The sequence below is a fragment of the Cervus elaphus genome, chromosome 9 (assembly GCF_910594005.1).
Source record: "Cervus elaphus chromosome 9, mCerEla1.1, whole genome shotgun sequence".
Classification (NCBI taxonomy): Eukaryota; Metazoa; Chordata; class Mammalia; order Artiodactyla; family Cervidae; genus Cervus; species Cervus elaphus.
The window spans coordinates 7,996,196-8,022,972 of NC_057823.1; the positions used below are offsets into that span (position 1 = coordinate 7,996,196).

The 26,777-nt window shown below is 56.4% G+C and overlaps 1 protein-coding gene across 4 annotated transcripts; it reads left to right on the top strand.

The window, feature by feature from the left end:
• The first annotated feature begins 1,914 nt into the window (after positions 1-1,914).
• LOC122699200 (myocyte-specific enhancer factor 2B-like) lies at positions 1,915-20,809 on the top strand. 4 transcript variants are annotated; one of them, XM_043910835.1, is made up of 9 exons: positions 1,915-4,248; positions 16,795-16,876; positions 17,400-17,608; positions 18,646-18,780; positions 19,234-19,381; positions 19,521-19,654; positions 19,743-19,836; positions 19,978-20,089; positions 20,361-20,809. In XM_043910835.1, the coding sequence occupies exons 1-9, from the start codon at positions 4,090-4,092 to the stop codon at positions 20,584-20,586; spliced, it is 1,299 nt and encodes a 432-aa protein (XP_043766770.1). In that variant the 5' UTR covers positions 1,915-4,089; the 3' UTR covers positions 20,587-20,809. The 4 variants fall into 4 exon arrangements, with proteins under 4 accessions (XP_043766770.1, XP_043766772.1, XP_043766771.1 ...); XM_043910837.1 differs by having other exon boundaries at positions 1,916-4,226; XM_043910836.1 differs by having other exon boundaries at positions 1,918-4,226; positions 17,405-17,608.
• The last annotated feature ends 5,968 nt before the right edge of the window (positions 20,810-26,777 follow it).

The window sequence follows — 26,777 nt, forward strand, 5'->3', positions numbered from 1 at the left end:
GAGATCAGGGCCCTGGTTTGCATGGCTCCAGGGTCAGCTGTGTGCCAACACAGTGCCCAGCAAAGTCTATCAGGAAGGTCAGAATGGAGTTGTTGAGGGTGCAGCCAGGATGGGCCCATGCTCACTGCTCTGGGAGCATCCCCCAGCTTGGCCCTGTGAAGTGGTTAGGAGGGGCTAGGGGCAGAGAGGGTCCCGGTGGGGTGTCAGGGCTGTAGAGGGGCCTGCGGGCCTGGGAGGAGGTTCAGGGACCCTGGAGGTGTTGAGAAATAACTGCCTCCGGCCATCAGGAAATGGCCAGCCCTCCCTCTTCTCTCCTGGGGTATCCTGGGGTCTGTGTGCCACCATTCTGTCTTCCCTCTGCCCTAAGTCAGTGCAGAGCGAGGAGCCTCAGGTTCACTCTTGTAGGCCCGGACTGGTATGTAGTTGGGCCCCCGAGACACTCTCTTTTCATCCACTCTGAACCACCTCTTGTCCATCTCTCCTTCTACCATGAAGCCATTTATCCAGCAAACACTGATCTGTCTGAGCTAGGACCTGTCTACCCCAGGGGATGCCCTGGTGAGCCAGACAGACCAACCCTGGCCCCAGAGCTCAGACCCCCCCTAGACGGTCAGCTTAGTAATGTAATTTCATGAATCGCAGGGCCAACCTTGGATGGTTCAGGCACAGTGAGCTAGTGGGGAGCAGTCATGGGGTGTCCTAGACCTTCCAAGGCTCCATGTCACCCACAGCCTCTGAACACGACCTCAGCCAGTGACTAATAGTACTCCCAAAGAGATCTGTGCTGGACTGTGAGTTGTCAGATCCCACCACCACCCCAAGTCCTGTGCACCCCGGGGGGTGTGATTAATTTTGCCTTTCATTCATATGGCCAGTTTGCCCTTCACTCCTGGCGAATGTCCTTGGGTTTTCCCTCATAGCTCAGTTGGTAAAGAATCAGCCTGCAATGCAGGAGACCCGGGTTGATCCCTGGGTCGGGAAGATCACCTGGAGAAGGAAATGGCAACCCACTCCAGTATTCTTGCCTGGAGAAGCCCATGGACAGAGGAGCCTGGCGGCCTACAGTCAGGAGTCGGACACAACTTAGCGACTAAACCACCACCTGGCGAACGTCCCACCCCCGATGACCGCCAGGGGGCGCAAGAGGCAAAGCCTTGGCGGGGCTCTCCGCCTCTGAGCGGTCGTTGTCTACAGTCTTGGCAGATCCTGGAGAGTGCAACGTGACCCTCAGCCCTTTTTCACCTCGTGCGTCCTTGCTCCAGTTATCCAGAAAGTGAATTAAGACTTCGAGAGGCCACTACCCAGAAAGACCTCGCACCTGCCCCCATGCACTAGTGACCTTATCTATTCACCAGAGTGGAGGCATTCCCTGGCTCACTAAGACTTGCTCTCAGAAACGACCTCCTTGTGCCAAGGGACATTCAAGTAGGGATCCTAGCGCCCGTGAGAGTGGAGGTAACCTGGAAGAGCTCCCTGGGTAATGTGTGGAACCCCGCTTTCAGATCTTTGGATGGAGAAAAAGGAGGCCCAAGAGGGCAGTGACTTGCCTGCAGTTGGTCCATGGTGGTCAGGACAGGAATCAGACATGAATTTTGACTTTGTGTTTTTAGCCCCTGATCCAAATCCTGGTTTTTATTTCACTCCTCTGCCCTCTCAGAGGGTCCTGACCCTGGGAAGCCCGTTGCCAGCCCCACCTCATCCCTCAGCAAGGCCTCTGGTTGCCCCAAGGTTGGTCCCCAGACCCCTAGACTACTCAGAACCTCTCCAGTTTTTTCAAGAAACCCATGAAATCACCCCTTTTGTGCTACCACAACACACGGCCCAATCGCAAGGAGACCCCAGACTCCCGGAGACGATGAACACAGGCATTTCTGAATCTCTGGGTCAGCGCTGAGGTGGGAAGAGGGATGGGGGTGTCAGAACACCAGATGGAAGGGGGATAATGAAGGCTTTTGGAGGAGGAGGGGGTATTGGAGATGGAGCTTGAAACACTTCTACCCCTGAGGAGGCACCACTACTGTCCCCATTTTTCACATGAGCAAACAGGCTCAGAGGAGTGAAGTGACTGGCCTGAGGCCACACGAGTGGGAGTCAGAACGGGTGGGAACCCAGGGTCCCTGAAGCCTGAAGCCCTACCCACCGAACCACACTGCCCTTACCACGGAGGATCCGTCAAAGACTTCCCCTGCTGACATTCTGGGAGAGGATGTGGAGAAGGGAAACTTGGGGGGAGCAGCTTCTACACCCCTTACCTTCTCACCCAAGTCCACCTTCCCCATCTACCAGGCCCTCTTCCCAGATTCCATTCTCCCCTGAAATCTCCCTTTCAGCCCCCAGTCTCTTACCCCAGCTCCTAAGAGGGTCCCCTCATCAGAAAAGACTGAGATCAGGGTTCCTGATTGCCCCAGGGGAGGATGTGGGTCCACACGGGTTAACACAGCTAGTGATGGGCACATGTATAGGACAGGAACAGGGGTAAAGGCAAGAAGGAGCCATTATAGGAAACAGTGAATGACGGGAGAGGGTCTGGACCGGATTGGGAAGGGGGTTTGGGAACGAGAGAGGTGGAAGGGGGCCACATGGCAGGGGCGAGAGCACAGAAGGGAGCCCCAGTGGTGGGGGGGCAGGGGGTGTGCCCCGCGGTGGGCAGCCCCCAGCTCCGCTCTGCCTCCCCCCAGGGCTGCTCCAGCTGCCACCCTCACGTAACCAGAGCCTGCCTGTTGCATCAGAGGCAAGCGGGCGGTCTCGGGTAAACAGAGCGGCCCTCGAGGGGCCCAGGGCTCCCTAGCCACCTCCACACACTGCAGGACTCATTCTGTGCCTTGGAGCCTAGGCAGAAGCCCCCAGCCTGGCCTGGGTCACCCTGGGGTGTCCTTGGGACACCGGAACATCTGGTGTTGGGCACTGAAGGCCAACAAGGATAGGGTGGGAGAGTCAGGGAACCTGATCCCCACCAACCCTAGCTTTTGTTTTTTTCAAAGAAAAATCTGTTTCCAGGCTAGGGCTGCAAACTACCCGTGTCACAGATGGGGAAACTGCTGTGTGGGGAGGAGGACAAGCCTCCCAGGATCTCTGTTCCCTTCCTCAGTGTCCCTCACATGCTAATATCGCTACATTCCCTCCTGAGTCCAGAGGGCTGATCGTCTGTTGTGTTCTGAGAAGATGGACAGACAGCCATTGCAACCTACTACTCTCCCCTTTCATCTGCCCCACATGGGCCCCCTCCTCCTATCTCCAAGCCCTTCTTTAAAGGGCCTCCAGCCCGATCTACTTCCACTCACTGCTCGGGCTTCATCTTTCCCCACCAAAGAATGTTCTGTACTCTTTCTCTGCCCCCCTTGCAAGTCCTCTTGGAAAAACTCACCAGTGCCAAACTCTTCCTCATGCTTCAAGGCCCATTACAATTGCCCCCTCTTTGGGGGAAGCCCTCCAGACTGGGGGCTTCTCCAGAATTGCCCAGTCCAAAGTCATAATCATCCTGCAAGCCTTTCCACCTTGATTCACTCCCTAATCCTGCTCTGATCCCCCTCTGGGTTTGGGACCTGTCCTGGGTGGTGCGGGGATCCCAGAGAAGAGGGGTCGAGTCCCGGAAGATGACCGCTTCAGGAGGAGGGCGCCCAGTTACCGAGGGCTCTGTTACTCTCCTGTCGAAGTACGTGGGTCACACATGCTGCTGCCGAAGGCACGCAGCTGGCTGAGGCCACAAGCAATCCCAGAAGCCTCTTCTGCAGTCCCCGCATCTGGGTGAGGGCAAGGGTCAGGGTTGGCTGCGAGAAGGTCTCTATGTCTGGGGCCTCAGGGTCCTGATCGGAGTTATATTTCACTTAGGTTGGAGTAAGTCCAGGGTAGGAGATAGCAGGGGTTACAGACAGGGTTAATTAGGGTCAGGCTCAATAGTAAGGTCAGGGTCGCCCACTGACAGCGGGGGATGCCTGCCAAGTCTGATCCAGCCCTCTTCCGTGGACCTCTGTCTCATTATACTATTTCCCCACCTCACAGTCTTCCAGTGTCGGATTCCCTGTCCCGGAACTCCCGGGACCCGGCCACGCCCAAGTGCCCGCTCTTCGTGGCCCGTAGGGCACGCCCTCTATGCAAATATGCGTCGCGCCCAATCAGCTCCAGGGGGCGGGGCCGCCCGCTCTGAAGGCACCTGTGGCCGCCCGGCGCTCCGTCCGAGTTCTGAGCCGCTGCCGTCCGGTCAGTGCGGGAGGGTCCAGGTGGAGCAGGTGCGTCTCGCGTCGGGCCGAGGTCTGTACAGCGTCCTGTGAATGGCATCTGTGGGCTGGGATGAGTCTGAGGGTCCGAGGGTGCTGCTGTGCGCGGGAGAGCTGTGTCTAAGAGGTTTGCAGCCCTAGGATTGTGAGTTTGAAGAGGCTATGCGTCCAGGGTTTGTGTGTCCGAAGGGTATATGTCCAAGGGGTGTGAATCTGAGGGGTGTGTTCGAGGGTTCTGTTCCTGAGAGGTCTGTGTGTCCAAAAGGGTGAGTGTCCCAAGGTTTGCATGTCCAGGAGTTAGGTCTGAGGGAGTGTGTCATTGCTGAGGGGTTGTGAGTCCAAAAGGCCTGTGACTGAAGGTTTTGATGTCCGCTGGGGAGTCGTATGTCTAAAGTCGTGGTGCCATGAGACTCTGGTCTGCGTCTGTGAGCTCCAGCGGTTCCTTTTCCTGGGGCACACCCCTTTGTGCATCCTGGAGGCCCCTGTGCACAACCACAGCCCCTGCCTTCCTGCTGTGAGTGTGCCCTTGTGTGTCACGGCCCGCACCTTCCTGTGGCGTGGCGTCCACGTGTGCCTGTGACTGCCATGACCCTCACCCACCCTGTGGGGTTTGCATCCCGTGCAGTGAACGAGGGGCCTCGGCTGGGCCCACGGGGTGCCTCTGTGGCTGCGGGCAGGATGGTGGGCATGGAGCCCTGAGCAGGGGACCACAAGTGCCTGGGCCACTTCCTCCCCACGCCTCAGTGTCTCATCGGGGGAACAGCAGTCCCAGCCCCCCGAGGTTGTCAGTACATGACAGACTGGTGGCCGAGTTACTTTCCTGGTCATGGTCCCCACCCTCTGTGTCTCTCAGGGTCCTGGGCAATGGACGTCACCAGCTGGAGTCCCAGGCTATTCCCTGTCCCCAGGCTGCAGACCTGAGAGGTCAGACACAGATGAGGCCTTTTGCCTGACCTGGCTGAGAACCCTCACAGGGGAAGGTCAGGACCTCTGGACCTCTGGCATCCGGGGTTGAGCACTTGCAGACTCTTGGGGCAAAGGAAATGGGGTTCAAAAAAGTATTTAGACTCAGAAGGACAAGTGTGTGGTGTTTGATTCCAAAAGTCAACGGAGCTTTGGGAAAAAGCCTTGCTCCCCCCTGTCCCCATACCTGCCTTCCATCACCTACGTCCAGAAGTGAATCTTGGCTTCCAGGGAATGGAATTTGGGGACATTGAGGGTCCTGGGGTCTCGCCTGTGGGAGCTGGAAACTCACTATCTAGTCTGAAGTTGCCACTTTGCAGGAGGGAAGACTGAGGCCAGGTGGAAACACGCAGGCCCCTCAGAGAAAGGATGGGCTCCAGGCTGCCCCTCAGACCCTAGGAGAACAAAAGCCAGAAGTGAGGGGCTGGCCCCAGCTTCCTCTTGCCCCTCTCTGTGTGACCTCAGACAGGTCACTGCCCTTTTCTGAGCTCTCTGGATGCCCTTGTGACCTAAGCAATCTGAGCTTGATCTTACTTCCCATCTCCAAGTAATGATTGATTTCATTAAATCATTACCCAACCAGGCAGACATCTGGAAAATGCAAATTAGAGGAGAGAGGGAATTAAGGTCATTTGTCACCCCAACTCAGATGCAATGAGTGTAGACATGTTGGGGATTTGACCTTCCGGAAGATTTGAGGCACATAGGCACTTGCAGACAGATGTCATTTTTTGGAGAGGATTTATCACACGCCTGGGATCCCATTTGGGGTAGGAGAGGTCACCCCTGCCCAGGCTCATGAATCCAAGTCAGGTGTACACAAGGACTGGATCCCATTTCTCAGCACCCCCAAAGGGCTTCCCTGTGCCTGCAACTTGGGGGCCTTGTGAGGCTGCCCGTTGGCCCCAGGCAGCCCAGAAATGAGTGTTTCAGACCCCACTAGTACCCAGGCCCACTTCTTGGACTGGGTTGGGGGGCTGAGGGGGGCTGGGTTTGGGGTGCAGTTCGACAGCCATGGGATCCAAACCCACACTTGAATGAGGATCTGGGGTCCCACTGTGTGGCCCTGGGAAGGAGCCTACTTCCTGCTGTGTGAAACAGGGCGGCCGCCTCCGCTTCCCTGGGCTATCTGAGTCAGGCTGGTCCCGTGTGTAAATGAGGCGGAGTGTGGGCTCCGGGCAGACAGCAGGCACCCAGAAACAGGAGGTGCCATCCGAACGATGACCGAGTGGAGTGCCTGTGGGCCCCATCCAGGCCCACCTCACCCACCCTCCACCAGGCACCGAGCAGGCCTCAGGCCTGTCCGCTTCCCTGTCTGCCCCACTCCAGGTTCATGTTCACTAGAGGTTGAGCTGGGGGTCTGGTTGAGCTGGGGTCTTCGGAAGGGAACAGTGCAGGCCAGCTGTCACAGTGAGTCACTGCTGTGACACAGGCCTGCCTCTGTCCCGTTTCCACAACCAGAGCCTCATCTCCTGCTGGATGCTGTCCTGCACCTAAAGGACTCCTCCTCATAGCAGCCATGGGGTCTGCTGAAAATCTGCGATCGTACCGCAGCCCCCGGCCCCCGCCACCCCTGACTCATAGACCCTCCATGACTCAGTGGCTCTGCAGCCCACTCTCTCGCCCTGATTCCCGAGTCCCCTGTGGCCTCCCTGCTCCCCCTGCTTCTGGTTGCCCGTTGCCCACCCATTCTCAGCAATACCAACCTCCGCCATACCTGGAACCCACCTAGCACATTCCCACCTCCGGGCCTCTGCACCCACCCTTCTCCCCATCCTTTCATGGCGGCTTCCCTTCTCAGAAAGCCTTTTCTGGCCCCTCTGTTCAAAGCAGCTTTCTCCTCACCACCTCCCCCACTGCCTCCCCCTATAGAATTCCGTCCTTAGAGTCTTCTGTCCCTGACACTGTGATGTGTCTGTCCTCTCCCTCACCAGACTGGGCAATGCAGAAGGTCAGGCTGGGTCTGTCTCCTCCCTGCCCTTGTATCCCCGACACCTTGGTGAGCCATAGACATTTCTGGGGGAAGAAAGTGGGGACCAGGGATGCCCCAGGGGCCCCAGGTTGGGTTCCCCACTGGCTGCATCTCTGCTCTGCTGGGCTGTGGACTGAGTCCCTTCCGCCCAGCTCTGACAGATGTGTTAATTTCCCAAGCAGGGAGGCCCAGGCCTCTGGGGATGAATTTCTGGGGCCCTATGGGGACATCTTTCTCTGGAACAAAGAGAGAGAAAGAAACCTTGGGCCGCTCCTGTAGCTGCCACTGCAGCTTAGGGGACATCGTTGGTGGCCTTGGGCTGGGCAAGGACCCTGACTTGTGTGAGATGGTGGGGTTGGGTGTTGAATGTACGGTCTCTCCCAACCCCAGAGGTACAGGTCCTAAGCCCCACGGGAGGCGAATGGGGCAATTTTGCAGTGGCTGTGACAGAGAAACCAGCCTTCCTGGCAAGACCTGCAGTGGACAGGGCAGCCAAGCCCTCATGACCTCAGGACGTAATTTCCTCCCTGGGTGGGCACAGGAACCTGGGGCTGAGAGGGGCGTGAGCAGCATCCAGTGGGCCGTCGTGTTGGGGGCTGTTCCGCGTGAGGATGCTGGGGACCTCGAGCCTGCTCTGTGAGCCATGAGGTGTTTGAGAGGAAACAGCCCGTTGCCGATGCTTCTTCCACTTGTTAAGCAGCTGTTGGTTGGCTCATTCAAGGAAGGGTGATTGCAGACCTACTCTGTGCTGGGCATTGGGAAGGCTCCATCTCTGCCCTCATGGAATGGACCTCAGAGAGGCTTCCCTGGTGGCTCAGATCGTAGAGTCTGCCTGCAGTGCAGGAGACCCAGGCTCGATTGCCGCGTCGGGAAGATCCCCTGGAGAAGGGAATGGCTACCCACTGTCCATGGAGAATCCCATGGACAGAGGAGCCTGGCAGGCTCCACAGGGTCCATAGGGTCAGTCCATAGGGTCACAAAGAGGCAGACACGACTGAGTGACTAACACACACTACGCGATCATCAGAGAAACTAACAAAGAAGCACCAAAAATACCTGGTATGACTTAGCTACACAGAGGAAGAGAAATCTGCTCTGGGGAAATTAGTGCTCCTAAAGAGGTTTCTGCCCAGCCTTGAAGGACATGTAGCAGCTTCTCAAATCTGGGTGAATCTGAGAAGGGAGTTCAGGACAGAGGGCACGGCGGAGCAAAGACCTGGCAATGGAGAGGAGACAGGTCTGTCTGGGGCTGGTGTCTCAGGTGCCAGGAATGGGGCGGAAGGTGAGCGAGTCTGTTGTTAGATGAGGCCTTTCTAAAGTGGAGGCACAGGTGAGTGGGTGCCAGGGCCCGCTGCGTAGATGGGGAAACAGGCTTGGAGCATGTCAAGCACTGACTGTGCAGTGGAGCCTGGGTAGGAACCCTGGTCTGGCCAAGCCCCCAGCCACAGCCAGGCCCGCAGACCCCTCAGCACACAGCCTCGCTGGGCCCTCCCGTAAGCAGGCCTGCAGAGGGGTCTGTGAAGGGGGGTTTGAGGGTTCCCACCTGGGCCTCAGTTTCCCCATGATTGTCAGAGGGACTGATAGACAAAGGGACCTCCCCCCACAAAGGGCCTTCTCCACCTGGAACCTTCTGGGTTTCTGGGATTCAGAGCTAGCACGTGGGTAACGCATCCCACCCTCACGCCCTCCCGCCCCCAGTCCCCAGAACTACCCGAAGACGCCCACAGCCCCCTGCCACCTGCACCGATGTAGCCTGTGGTCCCCACGCGGTGTCCATTCATATGATCCCTGAGGCCCTCCTGCCCCCTCGCCCCACCCGCAGAACCCCCACCCCCTAACCTGCATCTCTCCCCTGGGGAGTGCTCCCACCCTGCCTCAGGAAGCCAGAGGGTGGGCGATACCCCTGCAGAGACAGAGGCCCGATCTGTGTCCAGGTGCCGGCATGGATCTGGGGAGTCTCCCTGTGTTTGGAAAGGTTACATCTTGGGGTCACGGTGTGTTTGGGGCTGTCTGCACATGATGAGGCTTTGTGTGCATTTGGGGGATCGGCATGTGATGGGGACTCCGTGTGCGTGTGAGAGGTCTCTGTGTACCTGGGCATCTGTGTGTGGTCTGCGGGATACGTGTGCCATGTGGGTTTGGGAGGGGTCTGAAAGAACTGTGAACTGCACGTGTTTCAGGGGAGGCTCCCCACAAGGGGCGTCTCCCAAAGCCGCGTCTGTAGGTGTGAGGAAGGGCTGTCTGCCTGAGCCGCCTGCCCCCAGCACCCTTCCTGGGCTTGCCTGGTACCCTCAGTCCGCCCTGGGCACCCCCGGGCTGAGCGGAGAAGCCCCTGAGGAGTTCTGCTCCAGCATCTCAACCACACCTATGCAGAGAGCCCCCCAACTCAGGGAGGTGTCCCCGGCTCTCCCCATCTTCTGGGGTAGGAAGCTGAGGCCCCGAGAGGCTTGGCCACACAGGACTCACTGCCAGAGCCCGCCTTCTCCCGAGGGCAGGAGAGGGGCCGCTGTGGGCTAGCCAGCCCCTAGGTCACCCACAGTGCCCCCCCCACCTGGGCCTCCATCTCCCCAGGCTCCCCGGGGAGGAGACGGCCCAGGGCCCCGGCTGGGGTGGGGGAGGGTCTCCAGCAGCTGGGGTCAGAGCCGCCGGAGCCCTCAAGAGAGGGGAGGGGGGGTCCCGACTTTCCAAGGGGCTCTTCCTGTCGCCCGTAACGAGGTGCTTGGGGAACAGGTGATGAAACCACCGCCCGGGTTGCGTGAGGCCGGGCTGCTGGGCTGATTTGCTGCAGGGCCCAGGCACAGCGACCCCTCCCCGCTTCGCCGCGTCCCCTGAGCCCTCACCTCCCCCCGCCACCCACCTGCCTCTCACTTCTCCTTTCCTCCCCTCCTTCCCGGCCTGGGTACCCCGCCACACTGTGGCCTCTGGGCTCGAGGGTTGGGCAGCCTAACTCTGCTGCTGGCCCCTCCATTAGAGCCCGCTGAGAGCCAAGAAGGGGAACACGACGGCTCCTGGTCTTTTATCTCAGACCCTCGCTGCAGAGTCTTTGAGATCAGGATGCCATGACCCGCTTTATGGAGAGGGGGCAGGTAGGGGCCTGATGTCGCCCAGCCTGCCGCAGGAAGGGTCCCCGTGGCCTCACAAGATGGCATGCTGACTCAGCACCCCAGCTCCAAAGCCCCTCTGCCTTCTGGCTTCTTGGAGTGCAGAGACAAGGTCGAAAGACCCCTCCACTGCCCCCTCCTCCTCAGCTGGTGGCAGGTGGATTCTCACTCCCATTTATAGATGAGAAAACTGAGTCCTTCCACAGGAAGAGGCCCACAGTGAAGGGGGAGGGGGAGGGTGGGATTCCCTCCAGACCTCCATCACCATCACCAGGGTGCTGAGAGGCCTCTTAGAGGGAGGTGACAGTCACGGCCTGGAGGACTTCGGGGGTGCTTGTTGATGGACTTATGGACCACAGGTGTCACAGTAGAGACTTAGTCATGCTCCAGGTGCTTATGAAATCTTCCTGTGTACCCCCAGTTTGGGGCTTCCCCGGTGGCTCAGTGGTAAAGAACCCGCCAGCAATTCAGGAGAGTTGGTTTTGATCCCTGGGTTGGGAAGATCCCCTGGAGAAGGGAATGGCAACCCACTCCAGTATTCTTGCCTGGTGAATTCCATGGACAGAGGAGCCTGGCGGGGTATATAGTCCATGGGGTCGCAAAGAGTTGAACATGACTTAGCATGCATGTATGCACCACACGCACCCTCAGTTTCCCCCACAAATAACGCTCAGGCCTGAGGCCTCAGGCTCCCTCCAACCCCAGGCTCATGCCACCAGCATATCCTCTCCCCTCGGTTGCCAAACAGCCCATCCTCTCTGCCTTCCTGCAGCCCCGGCCTCAGTTCAGGCCCCACATCTCCTGCCTGGACGTCTGCCCCAGCTTCTCCCTGTCATCTCACTCCTACCCAGACAGATGCTGTCCTCACAGCAACCTGAGTGGGGGCGGGGGGGGTACTTTTAAAAAAATCCTTTTGGTTAAGTCACATAGAGGGAAATGCAGAAATCATTGGAGTAGGGCTGAAAAACTTACACCAACTGAATACAGCTGGTCCAGGGAACAGAACACTCCAGCCCCCTGACTTGCACTGTCCTGTCACAGCACCTGCTTAGCGTGGCCACTGTGCTCATATCCATCACTGGAGGTGAGTTTTGCCTGTTCTGGAACTTGGTATCAATGGAATCACATGGCTTATCCCCTCTGCAGAACCCAATATTGTTGAATCAGCCCATGATCTGGGAGGTTCACCTGTGCGATTGTGTGGAGCTGAGACACATCCTTTTTCTGTGTTGTATAGTAGCCCACCGTAGAATTTAGCAGAAAGTAGTTGTCAGTTCTCCCATTGAGGGCATTTGAATCATTTCCAGTTTGGGACTATGATGAATGAAGTTGCTGAGAATGTTCTTGTTTGTGTGATTTCTTACATGGGCCCATTTGTCTTCAGTAAATACAAGGGGATCACTGGGTTGGAGGGTAGCTGCTTGTTCAGCTTTAGTAGATGCCAGACAGTTTTTCAGAGTGGCTCTTCTTTTCCCTCCCACCAGCAATGCATGAAAATATGGGGGGATTTTAAATTGTCAAAATCATATCTAGGTACTCCTTTGCTCCGCAATTCTCTATAGCTCCCTAATGCCCTCAGAGTAAAACCCACACTCTTCACTGTGGCCCACAAGGACCTACGTGATCCAAACCCCACTCCCACCACCACCATCCCCCTCCCCTCTCTCCCTTGTTCACATTGTCCAGCCATTCAGACTTCTTTGCTGTTTTCAAAATGTCAAACTCATGAGCACTCTGAGCTTTTGTCCTTGCAGTTCCCCCTGCCAGGAACACCCTTCCACCAGATCTTCTCATTGACTCTTCCCTTTGTTGCCTGTGTCTTTTTTGTGCCTCTGGTCTCAGATCAAACGTCACCTCTTCAGAGAGGTCTTCCTTGAACCCCTGGCTACTAACATTGCCCCTTTTGTGGTCAATACGTCTCTCTTTTTAGACTTAGGTTCTGACCTATAAGAGTTGCATTAAAATGACTTGGAGTGCCCCTGTTTTTAAATGTCTGAGTTAGTTTAAATTTCACTTTCCTGTCCTCTAAGGTTTGATAAAACAGCTATAAAACCGTAGGGGCCTGTTATCCTTTTAATGGTAGGTCTCGAGACACTTTTTTAATCTTCCATGATCATTGGTCTACTTGAGCTTTCTACTTCTTTTGAGGTCAGTTTATTGCAATGGTTGGCACATAGTTGGCACTTGATAAGTGGGGTACAAAGTTAGGGGTAGGGAGGTACTGGACTCTTGACTTCAAATGCCCACTCCCCTGCCCATGTGCTCAGGCCCCCATCCAGCCCTCCCACTGGGGCCCAGCTGCATGCTTCCTCCGTTGAAGTGCCCTCTTGGATTTCTCCTGGCTCTTCTTCCCTTTCCTGGGTCGATGGGTTCACCTCTGCCACTCTGCTGGGCAGATGCAACAACCTCTAGGCTTTCTAGCTGGACCTTGGTGTGGGGGGTGGGGGGCTTGTGCCCAGAAGAGGCCTTCCCCAACCTCAGCCTCTCCCAACCTCAGCCTCCCGCCTCGTGCCCTGCACATTCAGCACACACCACCACCTCCCCCCAGCAGTTCCGATCACCATCACGCCAACATCTGGAGAACTGGCTGCCAGGTCTGTCTGCGGCTCAGGGTGGGGATTTGCATGTGAGTACAAATATATATGCACACCCTGGGCCTCCCGCCTCTGCATTCCTTGGCTGGCCCTTCACACCTGGGCCTGAGGCAGGTCAACGCTGAGCGGTTGGATTTGCATGCGCGTGTATTTCTGGGTAGGGAGTCAGCTGGGGGAGTCTGAGAGGAAGTTGTTGAGGGAAGCTGAGGGGAGTTCAGACGTGTCCCTCTTGACCCACTCCATATCTTCCTAGTCACCCCTGTGTCTGGTCCTAAGGGTCTTCCAGGCTAGGGGAGAAGGAGAGTGGAGGATATACGACCCCCCATCTGACAGCCCACAGTGCCAGAACTCGAGGGGAAGGATGGAGGTGGTGGGGGACCAGAGTGAGAGGCCAGGGAGGGCTTCCTGAAGGAATGGGTTTCTTGAGCTGGGTTTTTGAAGTGTGAATAGGAGTTGGCCAGGTGCAGAATAGGCAAGAAGGGGATTTCAAACGGACGTTTTGTTGAAGGTAGAGAACAGTGGGCAGGACCTTGAATGCCAGATTGAGGACTGGAACTTCCTTCCTCCTGAGGGCAGTGGGGAGCTGTGGGGAGTGTGTAATCAGGAAGGGGCATGATCAGAGCTATGTGCTGGGTAGATCCCTCCAGGACCAGAGCAGCGGGTGACTTTGGTTCCTAGATGAAGACTGGGGGTTCCAAAGTCATCAAGGGTCAGAAGACTCAGCCCTGCATGAGTCCATCTGTACCTGTCAGGCCTGCCTGCGGAGATGGCAGAGGACCCGGTGGCCTCTTGAGGAACCGAAGAGCCCAGAGCACAGTGACTTACAGTGCAAGACTCAGGCCCAGCGCAGAGGGGGCCTCACCCCGGTCTCGGCCCAGACGGACACAGCTCTGGCCTCCCTGCAGCATCCTGTCCTCTTTACCTCTGCCTCCACCAGTCCTGCTCCGCATGACAGCTATGACCAAGGGTTTTTTTTTTTTTTTCCTGAGTGCACCAGGTTGTTTTTTTTTTTTTTTTAAATTTGGGGCTATGTCAGGTTTTAGCTGCAACACCCTGGATCTCAGTTGAGGCATATGGGATCTAGTTTCCTGACCAGGGATCAGACCTGGTCCCCTGAATTAGGAATTTAGAGTCTTAACCACTGGGTTACCAGGGGAGTCCCCATGTTCAAGTTTTTAAAGTCCTGTCCCTTCTTGATGAAGCCCCATCCATCATGGCTCTCCATTGCTCTTGGACCAAAACCCAGAGGCCTCGCTGCAGCTCAGCGGACCCGGGGTGGTCCTGCCTCTGCACTTCTCCCTCACTGCGGCCTTGTTGATGCGTCTCCTTCTTCCTCAGGGACTTTGCACCTGCCATTCCTTCTGCCCAAAACTCACTTCCTGTCTCAGCTCTTGAGTCTCAGTTCAGAGTCTGCCTCCTGACCTTCTGGCTCTCGGGGGCACCCCCATTCTGTGAACCCTGCCCCGGCCAGGAGGTCCTTGTCTAAAATGGGGACAGATGGAGAAGGGGCCAAAGTTGGATCTCCCAGACCCCGAGACTCATGTCCAAGTCCCACGTTCCCATGGGATTCCAGGCGTGGGGGGCATTTCCGGAATCATCTTGGCACCAAGGCCTCCGGGCCAGTGCCCTCCTCCTGTCCCCAGGGACCCGTCAGGGCGGGGATAATGCATCCCAGCCGTGGGAACTAGCCTGATTCCGGACAGGGATTAAAATTAGCCCCAAAGGTTAAATTTAGCAAGTCAGGCTGGAGCTGGGGGGCTTTGGTGGCTCATTTTGGCCTGGACTCCACATAGTCGTAACTACTCAGAGACCCAGACCAGGGAAGGTGGAGGGTGTGCCTGGGGTGACCTAGTGGGCTGCATGTGACAGGCTGGGGTGACTCACATTTCCAGCTCTGGATCTTTGGGAAGATGGGGAGCACCCCCAGGCCCCTTGGGCTGGGGTATGTTTCTCCCAGAGACAGACCTGCATTTCCCTACACTTCCCAAGACCTCATTCTCAGGCTTTGTGTGAGGTACTCTGCGTTTCATACCCACCCCACTCAGAGAACCGGAAACTGAGGCCCAGGGAGAGGCCGCCCTTACTGAAGACCTCTCTTCTGGTCTGAGGCTGGCTGGGACCTGAGCACGGGCCCACCTCATCCTGGGGAAGGCCTGTGGCGTGGCCTCAGTCACCTATGACACTGCGGGGGTGGAGTGTGGTCATGGGGTTGGCGGAGGGGTCTCAGGAGCCGTGGGGTGGCTCTCTGCAGTGGAGTGGGTGCTGCAGGACAGGCGATATGATTCCTTGATCCCAGGAGCTTTGCCTGGGGGCTGCTGGGGAAGGCCGGGGCCAGGTCTTGGTTACTCGTTGCCCTCACTGAGCTGCCCATTCTCACCTTGGGTTCCCCACCAGGGAGATCCCAGATCCCCATGAGGAGGGGTCCAGGCTTTCTCTCTAGTTTGCATGAGCCCACCCCTCCTCCCAGTCTGAAGTCTCCAAGTGTGAGTCTTCCCAGGGGATTCCCCCTCCTCCCACTGGAGAGTAGGTCAGGGATGGGGTTTCTCTCAGGCTTCCCCCCGTTTTTATTTCTGCTTTTTGGCTGTATCGTACAGCATGTGAGATCTTAGTTCCCGGACCAGGGATCCAACCCAAGAGCCCTGAGGTGGAAGCGCAGAGTCTTAAGCACTGAACCTCCGGGGAAGTTCTCCCCACCCCCCAACCAACACACATTTTTAAAAATAGAAATCTTTAATCACTAAGGGAAAAAAGTTAGATAATTCACAAGATAAAAATGAAAAAAGAAAAGATGAAAAGGCCGCACATTGTATGATTCCACTTACAAGAAATGTCCAGAACAGGCCAAATCCATAGATCAGTGGTCGCTGGGGGCTGAGGAAGGGGGAATGGGGAGTGGCTGCTATGGGGCTGCGTCTTCTCTTTGTTTTGCTTTCCTGGTTTTTGGTTTGTTTGGTTTTGGTTTTTGGTCTTGTCAAACTGCATATGGGATCTTAGTTCCCTGGCCAGGGATTGAACCCAACCCCCTGCAGTGGAAGCACGGAGTCTTAACTACTGGACTGCCAGGAAATCCCCTAGGGTCTCCTTTGCAGAGGATGTAAAGTTTCTGGAACTAGGTAGAGATAGATGATGGTTGCACAACATCATGAATGCTCTAAATGTCACTGAATTGCACATGTTAAAATGGCAAATTTTATGTTAAGTGAGTTGCACCTCAATTTTTAAAAACCCATACATTTCCACCCAGCACGGACTCCCAGCTTGAGTATTTCCTTCTAGTCTTTTCCACTCGCAATGCAATTTTTAAACACATGTTTTATATATATTTTAATGTATGTTTTCTGGTAACCACAGCCCTCAACTTTGCTCATGGAAGGGCCGCCGTGGGTGGATTGAACGAGTTGAAAAGTGTCTGCCGTGTGGATCAGGCTTACTTCTGGATCGCTGAGCTCCGCTGGGTGCCCTCGTCGGCTGGCCTGTTGAGGACTGCAGGCCGCCGCCGGCGCCCCTGACAGCAGAGCGCCTGCGGCACCTGCCGTCCGCAGGGCAGGCCCGAGTCCCCCTGTGGCTTAGCTCATTTTACGCCCCAGCAGCGCTGGGCAGGGCAGTGTGCTGGTATCTCCACACACAGACAGGGGTCAGGCTCCCCTGAGGTCCCACAGTTATCAGCTTGTTTTGCTTTAGAGCCTCAGTTGGGGGCACCTGTACCTCTCAATCTTTCCCCCTTGGTCAATCTTTTCCTTATAAGGCATTGGTCTGAAAGTGTTCAGTGAGCATTTGATGCATCCTGGGCTGGTTGAGGGTGTGAGATGTGGGGGTGACCCAGCCCACCTCATTCTCCCCCACTGTCTCCTGGCAGGGGTAGCAGGAAGATAGAGGGTGTGCTGGGGTGCCTGTCCCCACTTTCCATCCACCCACTCTGTTCTCTTTCCCTCCCCCATCCCAACCTCCAGAAAAAGGACACTCCACCCAGCCTGGGACATGGGGAGGAAAAAAATTCAGATTTCACGCATTCTGGACCAAAGGAATCGGCAGGTGAGTTCACTGGGTGGAACGGTGGCTGGGGGAAAGGCTTTCCTGGCAGAAGAAACACAGCCTGGGCAAAGGCTTGGCCATTTGGGGGAACTGCAAGGGAATAAGCAGACTCGATGTAGTGTCAGGAGTTTGAGATGTAGCATTTACTCATTCTCATGATGGTTTATTCATTGATTCTCTGTGATGACTGGAGCCCCAGTCACAGGGGAGATGGAACTCAACACAAACACATCCAACTCAAAGTGCTGGGCCAGAGACAGGTACAGAGCTGGGGAAGCTCAGAGAGGGAGTGTGGGATCTGCCTGGAGACCAAGGAAGACCTCCCAAAGGAGAGGACATTGGGCCAGGTTTTGAAGCATCAGTAGGAGCTTGCCAGGCTGAGAAGTGAAGGGTGGTACAACTGGAAAGAGCACACGCAAAGGCATGAAATCATGAAGCATGCTCTTGCGGAGACAGGCCTCTCGGCCTCCCCTCTCACCACCCTGCATTTCTGTCTTCTCCCGCCCTGCCTTTGCATACTGAGTCCAGGTAACATTTACCAAGCGGAAGTTCGGGCTGATGAAGAAGGCCTATGAGCTGAGCGTGCTCTGCGACTGTGAGATCGCCCTCATCATCTTCAACAGCTCCAATCGCCTCTTCCAGTATGCCAGCACGGACATGGACCGGGTGCTTCTGAAGTACACGGAGTACAGCGAGCCGCACGAGAGCCGCACCAACACCGACATCCTCGAGGTACCCGGGCCCTCCTTCCTGGCCGCGCGGGCCCGGCGCTCTGCGCACTCAGAGCCTGGGGACTCTTGGTTTGCACCAGAGATGAGCGTTGCAGTTTGGCTTTGCTGGATCCCCTGGAGAGGAAATGGCAACCCACTCCAGTATTCTTGCCTGGAAGGCTTCCTGGATAAAGGAGCCTGGCAGGCTAGAGCCCATAGCATTGCAAAGAACCGAACACCACTGAGCGACTGAGCTCGCGTGCACACATGCACGCAGTCAAAGCAGGTCTGGGGTGATGGACAGGCCCTTCCAGGGGCAGCTGCCCAGCACCACCCAGGATGGGCAAGGTCACTATCACTTTATTTATTTTTCCTGTTGGTTTTTGGCTGTGCTGGGTCTTCACTGGGCCCTCACTGTGGCTCGTGGGCTTCTCTTCAGACGTCACAGGCGGGCTTCCCTCGTGGAGCGTGGGCTGGAGAGCGCACAGGCTCAGTAGTTGTGGCGCCAAGATCACTGTCACTTTGGATCTGGACATCTTTACCCGGAACGGGAAGCTGAAGCCACTGGGTGGACAGAGCCCCGGGCTAGGACTGACGGTCTGGGGAGCCCCGAGGCGACAGACAGTGGGGAGAAGCTGGTAGAGGAGAGGCAGGGTCTAGGGGTATGGAGATTACTGGTCCCAGGGGGGTGACAGCTTAGGAGAGCCTGTAAAGGAGCCTGTAGATGCTCAACTAGCTGATGCTCATTAACCACCTACTGCACGCCAGGCTCTGAGGCTGCGCCTGGGCGCAGAATGGAGAGACCAGATCACACTCAGGAGGAGCATAAGGATAATGCCAGCAGGCCTGGGTGGGTCTCTGCCCCGGCTGCGTGACCTGGGCCACTCTGGCCCCAAGGCAGGACAGCCCCTCTCTCACATACAGTGGGAGGCTACTAGATGACAACTCCCTGGGGTGTTTGGTTAACGGGATTTAGCTGGAGCAGCTGTGCCTGCACCCTGCCTGCCCACAGAGCTAGGTGGGATGGGGGTGTCACCCTGCCGTCTCCCCTTCCCACAGACACTGAAGCGGAGGGGTGTGGGCCTTGACGGACCCGAGCTGGAGCCAGACGAGGGGCTTGAGGGGCCAGGAGAGAAGCTGCGGAGGCTGGCAGGTGACGGTGGTGACCCAGCCCTGCCCCGGCCCCGGCTCTATGTAAGTGACCCCCTGTCCCGCCTTGCGTGGGGCCCTCCCCCCACTTCCGAGGCCCAAGTGGCTGGTGCTGAGACTGCGAAAAGGACTCAAGACCAGGATTCCTAGAGTCGGGGGGCAGGGAAGGCTTCCTGGAGGAGTAGGGATTATAGTAGGGGCTTTGAAGGATGGAAAAGAGTTCAACAGGCAGACAGTTCCTTCTTCCTTTATTTCTTTGATTTATCTAAACCTGGGAAGCCCCCTGGGGACCCATCGTTTGCTCAGTAAGAAGTTTCAGCTCTGGGCCTAGCTGCCAAGGAGTGGCAGGCTCCCCAGCCATGTGGCGTTAGGCCAGAGGGAGGAGGAGTGAGGGCTTCCAGAAGAGGAAGCTGGCCCTCCGACTCGCTGGGATTTTCTAGGTTGAATTGATGCCCTCATCTCTGTGTTCCTCAACCAATCCTGTCCCTCTGCCCGCAGCCCGCAGCCCCCACTATGCCCAGCCCGGATATAGTATATGGGGCACTGCCCCCACCGGCCTGTGAACCCACTGGACTTGGGGAGGCCCTGCCTGCCCAGAGCCGCCCATCCCCTTTCCGGCCAGCAGCCCCCAAAGCTGGGCCCCCAGGTGAGCAAGGGGCACAGGCCCTGGGTGGGGGCAGTGGAGGTTCCGGGGGGCTGTGCTCGGCTGTGGGCGTCACTCTGGACCTCAGACTTCATCAGATGACGTGGCCGCCTGCCTCCTCTGGGGGTCCCCTGCTTCCCAGGCCTGGCGCACCCTCTCTTCTCGCCGAGCCATCTCGCCAGCAAGACACCACCCCCCCTGTACCTGGCAGCAGACGGGAGGAGGCCAGACCTGCCTGGTGGCCTGGCCGGGACCCGAGGGGGACTGAGCAGCTCGGTGAGTGGGGGGGAGGGATGGAAGGGCTGCGGGGGCAGGGCGGCCTGGCTGTGGATATCGGGCTCCCCTTTACCCTGTCTCCCCGCAGAGAGGCCTCTATGGTGGCCTGCAGAGTCCCTGCTCCACCGCCGCCCCCGGAACCCCGCTCGGGAGCTTCCCCTTCCTCCCTGCAGGCCCCCCAGGTATGCACTTGCACTGGCTTTGAGGGGGTGTTTCCACACTCCCCCGCCCACCAGAACTGAAAACTGGCAGGGAGGGCGGGTCAGGCTTGGGGAGGGGCTCCCTGCGGTCAGGGCCTCAATCTCCCCTTCTTGCCCCCGCAGAATATGGCCTGGGGGATCCGCCTCCACCCCCAGGCTTGCTGCAGCCCCCCACCCTGGCCCCCTGGCAGCCCTCCAGGGCTGATGGGCCCCCGGCAACCCCCACGCAGCCTAGGTAAGTGCCCCAACTGTCTCCCCGCCGCCCCCCGCCCACAGTCTCTCAAAGCCCCTAGCCACTGCTGACCCCTGGTGGCCACTCACGGTTCTGCACACAGCCCCTCCCGACGGGTCTGGTGGGATGGGCGGCTATTTTGGAGGCCCCAAGAGGGATCGCCACCCCCTCCTTTCCCAAGGTTCTCCTGCCCAATCTTTGCCCAAGCCAGGTCACCTTTCTGGCTTCCTCGCTGAGTTCACGGTCCCGCTCCTCTCTCTCTCTCCCCCTGCAGTGGGGGCCGCAGCTTGGGCGAAGATGGCCCCCCGGCCCGCGGCGCCTCCTCCCCAACCCCTCCGGTCAGCATCAAATCCGAGCGCCTCTCCCCGGCCCCCGGAGGCCCCGGCGACTTTCCAAAGACCTTCCCCTACCCTTTGCTCCTGGCCCGGCCCCTGGCAGAGCCCCTACGACCTGGACCCCCTCTGCGCCGGCTGCCCACTGCCGACGGCTGGCCCCGGTAGTAGGCCCGGGAATGGCACCGGTTCTGACCCTCACGTCAGGCCAGGCGAGGGCACGTGGGGTCCCAACCTCCCTCCCTGCGTCCTTGGAGAAGACATATCAGTTACCACTGTCTCTGCGATGGGGGCGTGGAGTGGGGAGGACGGGTTCGGATCCACGGTTGGGGGTTCTTTCCCCTTTCCTGTGTGTGTGTGTCCATCAATAAAACACACGTGGTATCCGTGGGCGAAACTGTCGCTGCTCAGAGCCACGCCCCCGCCCGGCTCCTCCCATCTCTTCTCCAGCGGCCTCAGTCTTGCCTTGTCTAGGTTTGGGCACCTACTCCGGAAGGAATCGGACGCTGAGAAGAGGCCTCCCGTGAGGCTTGGAAAGGGGTGTAGTAAGGGGAGAAGCCCTGTAGGGGCGCCAACAGCAGGTGACCCCCTGGCAGTGGGTGCACAGCCCACTGGGGGCCCTAGGTGCCTGCGTCGAGTACGCATTTAGAGTGATTCCACGTCAGGAGCAGCGGGCTGGGCTATTTACCCTCCATCTACTGGGAGTGTTGGGTCGAGGGCTGAGGCTAGGTCACAGTTCCTTGCAGCAAGGAGCAGTCGGGATCCGTGAGTGAATGCTGGGTTATGGGCCTGCTGGAGTGGCCGCTACACTGTACGTCTTTAAATAGGCATATCTCTTCATCTCTTGACTCAACAGTTTCATTACAGCGGATGGAGGAAGGGGCCAGGCATTTATCCACCCACTTTGGGATGTGGCCAGACTCCTTCCACTTTGGCCTGTCCTGTGTGAGGGCAGACTTGGGGGTTCAGGGGGAAGCCAGAGGGAGCGCCATCTGTTCCTCCCCTCCAGCTGCTCCCCAGGAGGTCTCAGTGGGATCTTTATAAGGTCAGACCTGACCCCTGACCTTCCCGAGCTCCTCAGCTGCCTCCACCCGCTCTGTCCCCTCTCCTGAGCTCTCTAGAATCCTTGTTGTTCCATGCTAAGGCCATGCTGATCTGTCCTCCTGGGCCACCTCCTGCAACCCCCAACTGACTTCCTTTTTAGACTGCTTCCTACCCTTCAAGGCCCACTCCGTGTTCCCTCCTCCAAGAAATCCTCTGCACTGCCCCAAGCTGAGGAATGGCTCTGACAATTCTCAAAGGGTTTGCTTAGTAGAGATCACTGATTCAGACAAAAAAAAAATGTGAAAAACATACAGTGTTGGTATCCGCATTTGTAAGATTTGTGTGCTCCTATCCCATATTGTGGCTCAGATGGTAAAGAATCTGCCAGCAATGCAGGAGACTCGGATTTGATTCCTGGGTTAGGAAAATCCGCTGGAGAAGGGATCCACTCCAGTATTCTTGTCTGGAGAATTCCATGGACAGAGGATCCTGATGGGCTGCAGTCCATAGAGTCACAAAGAGTTGGACATGACTGAGCGACTAATATTTTCACGACTTTTCATCCCACCATCATTCTAGCAAGGTCCAAAGCTGATTGGTCTAGCTTGGCCAGGGACAAGTGAGTTAACTTGACCAATAATTTCAAGACCCTTGTTCTGGGACTTCCTTGGTGGTCCAGTGGTTAGATCCCTGGTCAGGGAACTAGATCTCACATGCTGCAACTAAGACTGGCACACCAAAAAAAAAAAAAAACCAGACCCTAACCCTGTCACCCCAGCACTCCACAGTGGGCCTTTCTCAGTAACATTCAGTCTTGCATTCCACTGTCAGCGCACACAGACCTGGATGTGCATACAGAGGCAACATGTGTGCAAGCTTCAAAACCTTTTAAGGGGTAGGAAGAGAGGGAAAAAGTATAAACTGACAGACTCTCCTTGTGAAATGAGAGCTCTTGCTTGAACAGCCACATGTATATCACCATTCATGACCAGATCCAGCCTGGGGTTTGTCCTCTGATCTTCCCAGTCCTCATCACCTTCATCCCCAGTGAAGTTGGGGCATTGGAGTACCAGTTTCCAGGGGAGAGACGTGATAAGATCAAAGTCTGTGAAAGCCTCCATTCCTGGGGCTTCTGTGTGCGGGAGGGGAGGCGGGGGTCGGGGAGCAAAAGAGGCAGGAGCCTGAGGGGGCAGAGGAGGTCCACTCCAGGCTGTGTTTGGGGCACAGCCACCGGGGCCTGTGGATGGCCCCGATCTGGGGGGGTGAAGGGCTTCACACGCAACTCATCCAGGGAGTTCCCTCTCACACGGGGAAACCCGCAGAGAATGCAGAGGCTGTGGGGTGCACTCAAGGCCTCTGTGGTGTGTTTAAGTTCAGCTGGAGAGCTCTCTCACCCAACTCAGACTCGGGTCCTCAATCCACCTGCTTCCTTCTGTCCCTTCCTACCCGCAGAGAAGGGGTGTGCCGCTGTCTGCACCCCAGCCCATGACAGCGCCCTCTGGGGATCTGGCTGAGCACACAGCCCCTGCCACACCCAGCAGCACCGTCACCACATTCACCACGGTCTCTATGCGAGTGCCAATTTCTCCATCTGGGGTACCCTTCTGGGGACCCCCTTCCTCGGTCTCAAGGACCCTGGCCAGGCACATGAGGTGCATGAACTGCCAAACTAGAACCACCTCCCCCCTCCCCAGGCCGCCTCCCCGCCAGTGTCGCAGTCAGCTCCCCATACAGCCAGACACAGGGCCAGGGACTTAGGAGGAAGAGAGGCCAAGGCAGCCAGTCCTCTGGGGGAAACTGAGGTATGGCCAGAAAGGGCCCCTTTTCAACCTCTGGATCTTACCCACATGGTGGATAAGAAGGTAGGCCGGGCCCTGAAGTCAGCGCCCAGTGTGGAATTCATAAAAACGTGGGCTGCCCTCAAACGCTGGGGGCCTCCAGGCCCAATGGGTGTGGCTCTGTTCAAGCCTGGGAGGTTGCACTTTCACCATCTGCCTTTAGGTGGCGCCCAACAGTGCCCTTTGGATTCTGAAGTCCCCACGTGAGGTTTCAAAATAAAGTGAAATAATAATAAATGGGGCTTCCCAGCTGATGCTAGTGGTGAAGAACCCACCTGCCAATGCAGGAGACATAAGAGACACGGTTTCGATCTTTGGGTCGGGAAGACCCCTTGGAGGAGGGCGTGGCAACCCACTCCAGTATTCTTGCCTGGAGAGTCCCATGGACAGAGGAGCCTGGTGGGCCACAGTCCATGGGGTCACAAAAAGCTGGACAAGAACTGGAATGACTTAGCACGCACAATAATAAATAAAATCTATCTTGGCTTCCAGGGAGTCTGCCCCATATTCTTCGCCTGAGCCTGGGGAATGAAGGAGGGCTCTGTCACATATCGTGTGTGTGTGACTATACAAGTTCATTAAGGTGTACTTGTGGGCATACTGCCAGGTTCTGGAAACACCCCTGGGCCCAATGCTTGCTCTGCCCCTGCTGGCTCTGTGACAGTGGAAGCAAGGAAGGTGGGAGTGTCCTACCACCAGTCTTTCTAGGAACACCATGGTGACACTGGCCAGGGCCATTGTCATCATCAGAGGGGGTCCAAGTCACCCAGGAGCTTGGTCACTGGTTGGAAGCACCGTGGGAAGTCTGACTTGGATAAAAACACAATGATGAAAGTCGGAGATATGAAAGATGCATTTTTGAGAGCACTATAAATAGAGACAGTGAAATAGTGTGGAAAGAGAGCGTGGACCTCAGTGTGGTCAGAAATTGTGGGACGTTAGACACAGGGACTATGTGAGGATTAGGGAAAATGGAATAGCCAGTGTAGGACAGAAAACATGGAATCACTCAGTGTAGAATGGACAATGAAGAACGTCCAGTGGAAAATGGGCAACGTGAACATCCAATGCAGAGTAGAGAACGTAGAATAGAGGAACGTCCAGTGTAGAACAAACAACACAATACATGCAGTGTAGGACAGGAAATGAGGAACACTTCCTGCTGCATAACTGAAATGTTGGCATTTCCCTGGTGGTCCAGTGGCTAAGACTCCACACTCCCAGTGCAGGGGGCCTGGGTCTGATCTCTGGGCAGGGAACTAGACCCTGCAGGCTGCAACCAAATAGTCCACATGCTGCAACTAAGACTAGACACAGCCAAATAAGTATATATATATATATATATATAAAGGAACTGGGGCTTCTCTGGTGGCTCAGTGATAAAGAATCTGCCTGCCCGTGCAGTAGACAAGTGTTCATTCCCTGATCCGTGAAGATCCCACATGCTGTGGAGCAACTATGGAGCCTGTCCTCTAGAGCCCAGGAGCTGCGGCTACTGAAGCCCGCACACCCCAGAGACTGCTCTGCAACAAGGGGAGCCGCCACAATGAGGAGGCTGCGCACTGCAACTAGAGAGGAGCCCCCGCCTGCCGAAATGAGAGACAAGCCTGCATGGCAATGAAGACACGGCACAGCCAAGTATATAAATAGAATTATTATTCTTATTTTTTTAAAGAACTGACATGTTGAGCGAACAGTGAAGGGTGGAGTACATGGGCCAAGAGCAGACTTTGGCATTTGTTCTGCGTGAGGTGGGAGCAATGGATGGTTGTGAGCAGAGAAGGAATATGGTCGGGTTAAGTGTTAACAGGTGCCTTTAAGATGCTTGGGGAAAACAGACTGTGGGAGTGGGTGGGGAAAGGGGAATGGAAGCTACAGGAGACCAGGGAGGAGGGGATTGCAGGTGGGAGATGATGCTGGACTGGGTAGAGGCTGTGAAGGGAGGGAGGGAGGCTGGGTGGGACAATGGTTACAGTTGGAAGGTGAAGCCATTAGGAGGGACTAACAGGTCAGGTATGGAGCAAGAGAAAGAGTTTAAGGCCAACTTCAGAATTTGGGAATAAGCACCTGGAAGATGTAGCTGCCTTTTCTGCAACCGGGAGAGGCTGCAGAGGGAAGATCGGAACTCCAGGGGCCAGGATGTGTGCGAGCTGCCTGCAGTTCACCACATGAGGGCGCTGTGATGCCTAGACGCAAAAACCCTATGGCCCCGGGGGAAGTCAGGGTGTGGATTAGAGATTGGGGCCTTTCAGAGTCTCAGTATATTTATCAGTTTAATGGAGATAATTGTCTCAGCACCCTGATCTGCTGTAGAAAGCAGTCGGGTCAGCCCTCCAGCCTGGTGAGCAATGGACCTGCTGCATAAGTCCCCCTTTTCTCTTGGTCCACCTTTTCTGACACCCTCCCCAAACCAGCTTCCCTGGATCCCACCTGGATGCTGTAGCCCTGAGGGGTGTCTCATGACCCCCATGTAGGTCCTGTGAAATCCTAGTGATCCTCACTGCCTCTGTCACCCACCCTCTCTCAAGCCAACACACTGGGTCCAGAGGATCAAAGTCACAGAGTGAATCTCCTGCAAAGAGACATCCACATATGCTCATATACAAAGACAAAAACACTCACAGAGACAAGGCAATGAACTATACATGTTTGTATGGTTATATACAAATATACATATATAGTATATATACATATGTATATACATATATCAGAGAAGGCAATGGCACCCCACTCCAGTACTCTTGCCTGGAAAATCCCATGGATGGAGAAGCCTGGTAGGCTGCAGTCCATGGGGTTGCTAAGAGTCGGACATGACTGAGCGACTGCACTTTCACTTATCACTTTCATGCATTGCAGAAGGAAATGGCAACCCACTCCAGTGTTCCTGACTGGGGACTCCCAGGGACGGCGGAGCCTGGTGGGCTGCCGTCTATGGGGTCGCACAGAGTCGGACACGACTGAAGTGACTTAGCAGCAGCATATACATATATAATCAACTATACACAGGCCCCACAAAGACCCTCAGACAGTCCCACCCACAGAATATGTCCTCGTTCAGACAGACATACTTATCCATAGAAATACAGCTGCAAAACTTGGGCTTGAAGCTCTTACCTCTAAGCCTTGAAACAGCGGAAAACATTAGACTCCTGAGGCTGACATTTAGTTCTTGATCTAGCCATGCCTGAAGCTGACAATGCTTTTGGAGTTTTCACATGAGCCAGTTTTTTTCCTTTATTGCTGGAGCCCACCCCCCGCGACCACTTGCAACTAGAGATGAATAAGGCTTTTGCCAGATGAAATAAAGGAAGATACAAGAAAGCAAGGCTGGTGGCTAGCTGTTCTATTTTGAGTACAATAGTGTTGGCAGCAGATTGAAGTCAGGCAGAAGGCTCTGAATTCAGTCTGAGCAGTCAGTGGGGGTCACCGAATATTCTTGATCATGGGAATTCCACGCTCCGAACTCTCTAGCGGGAG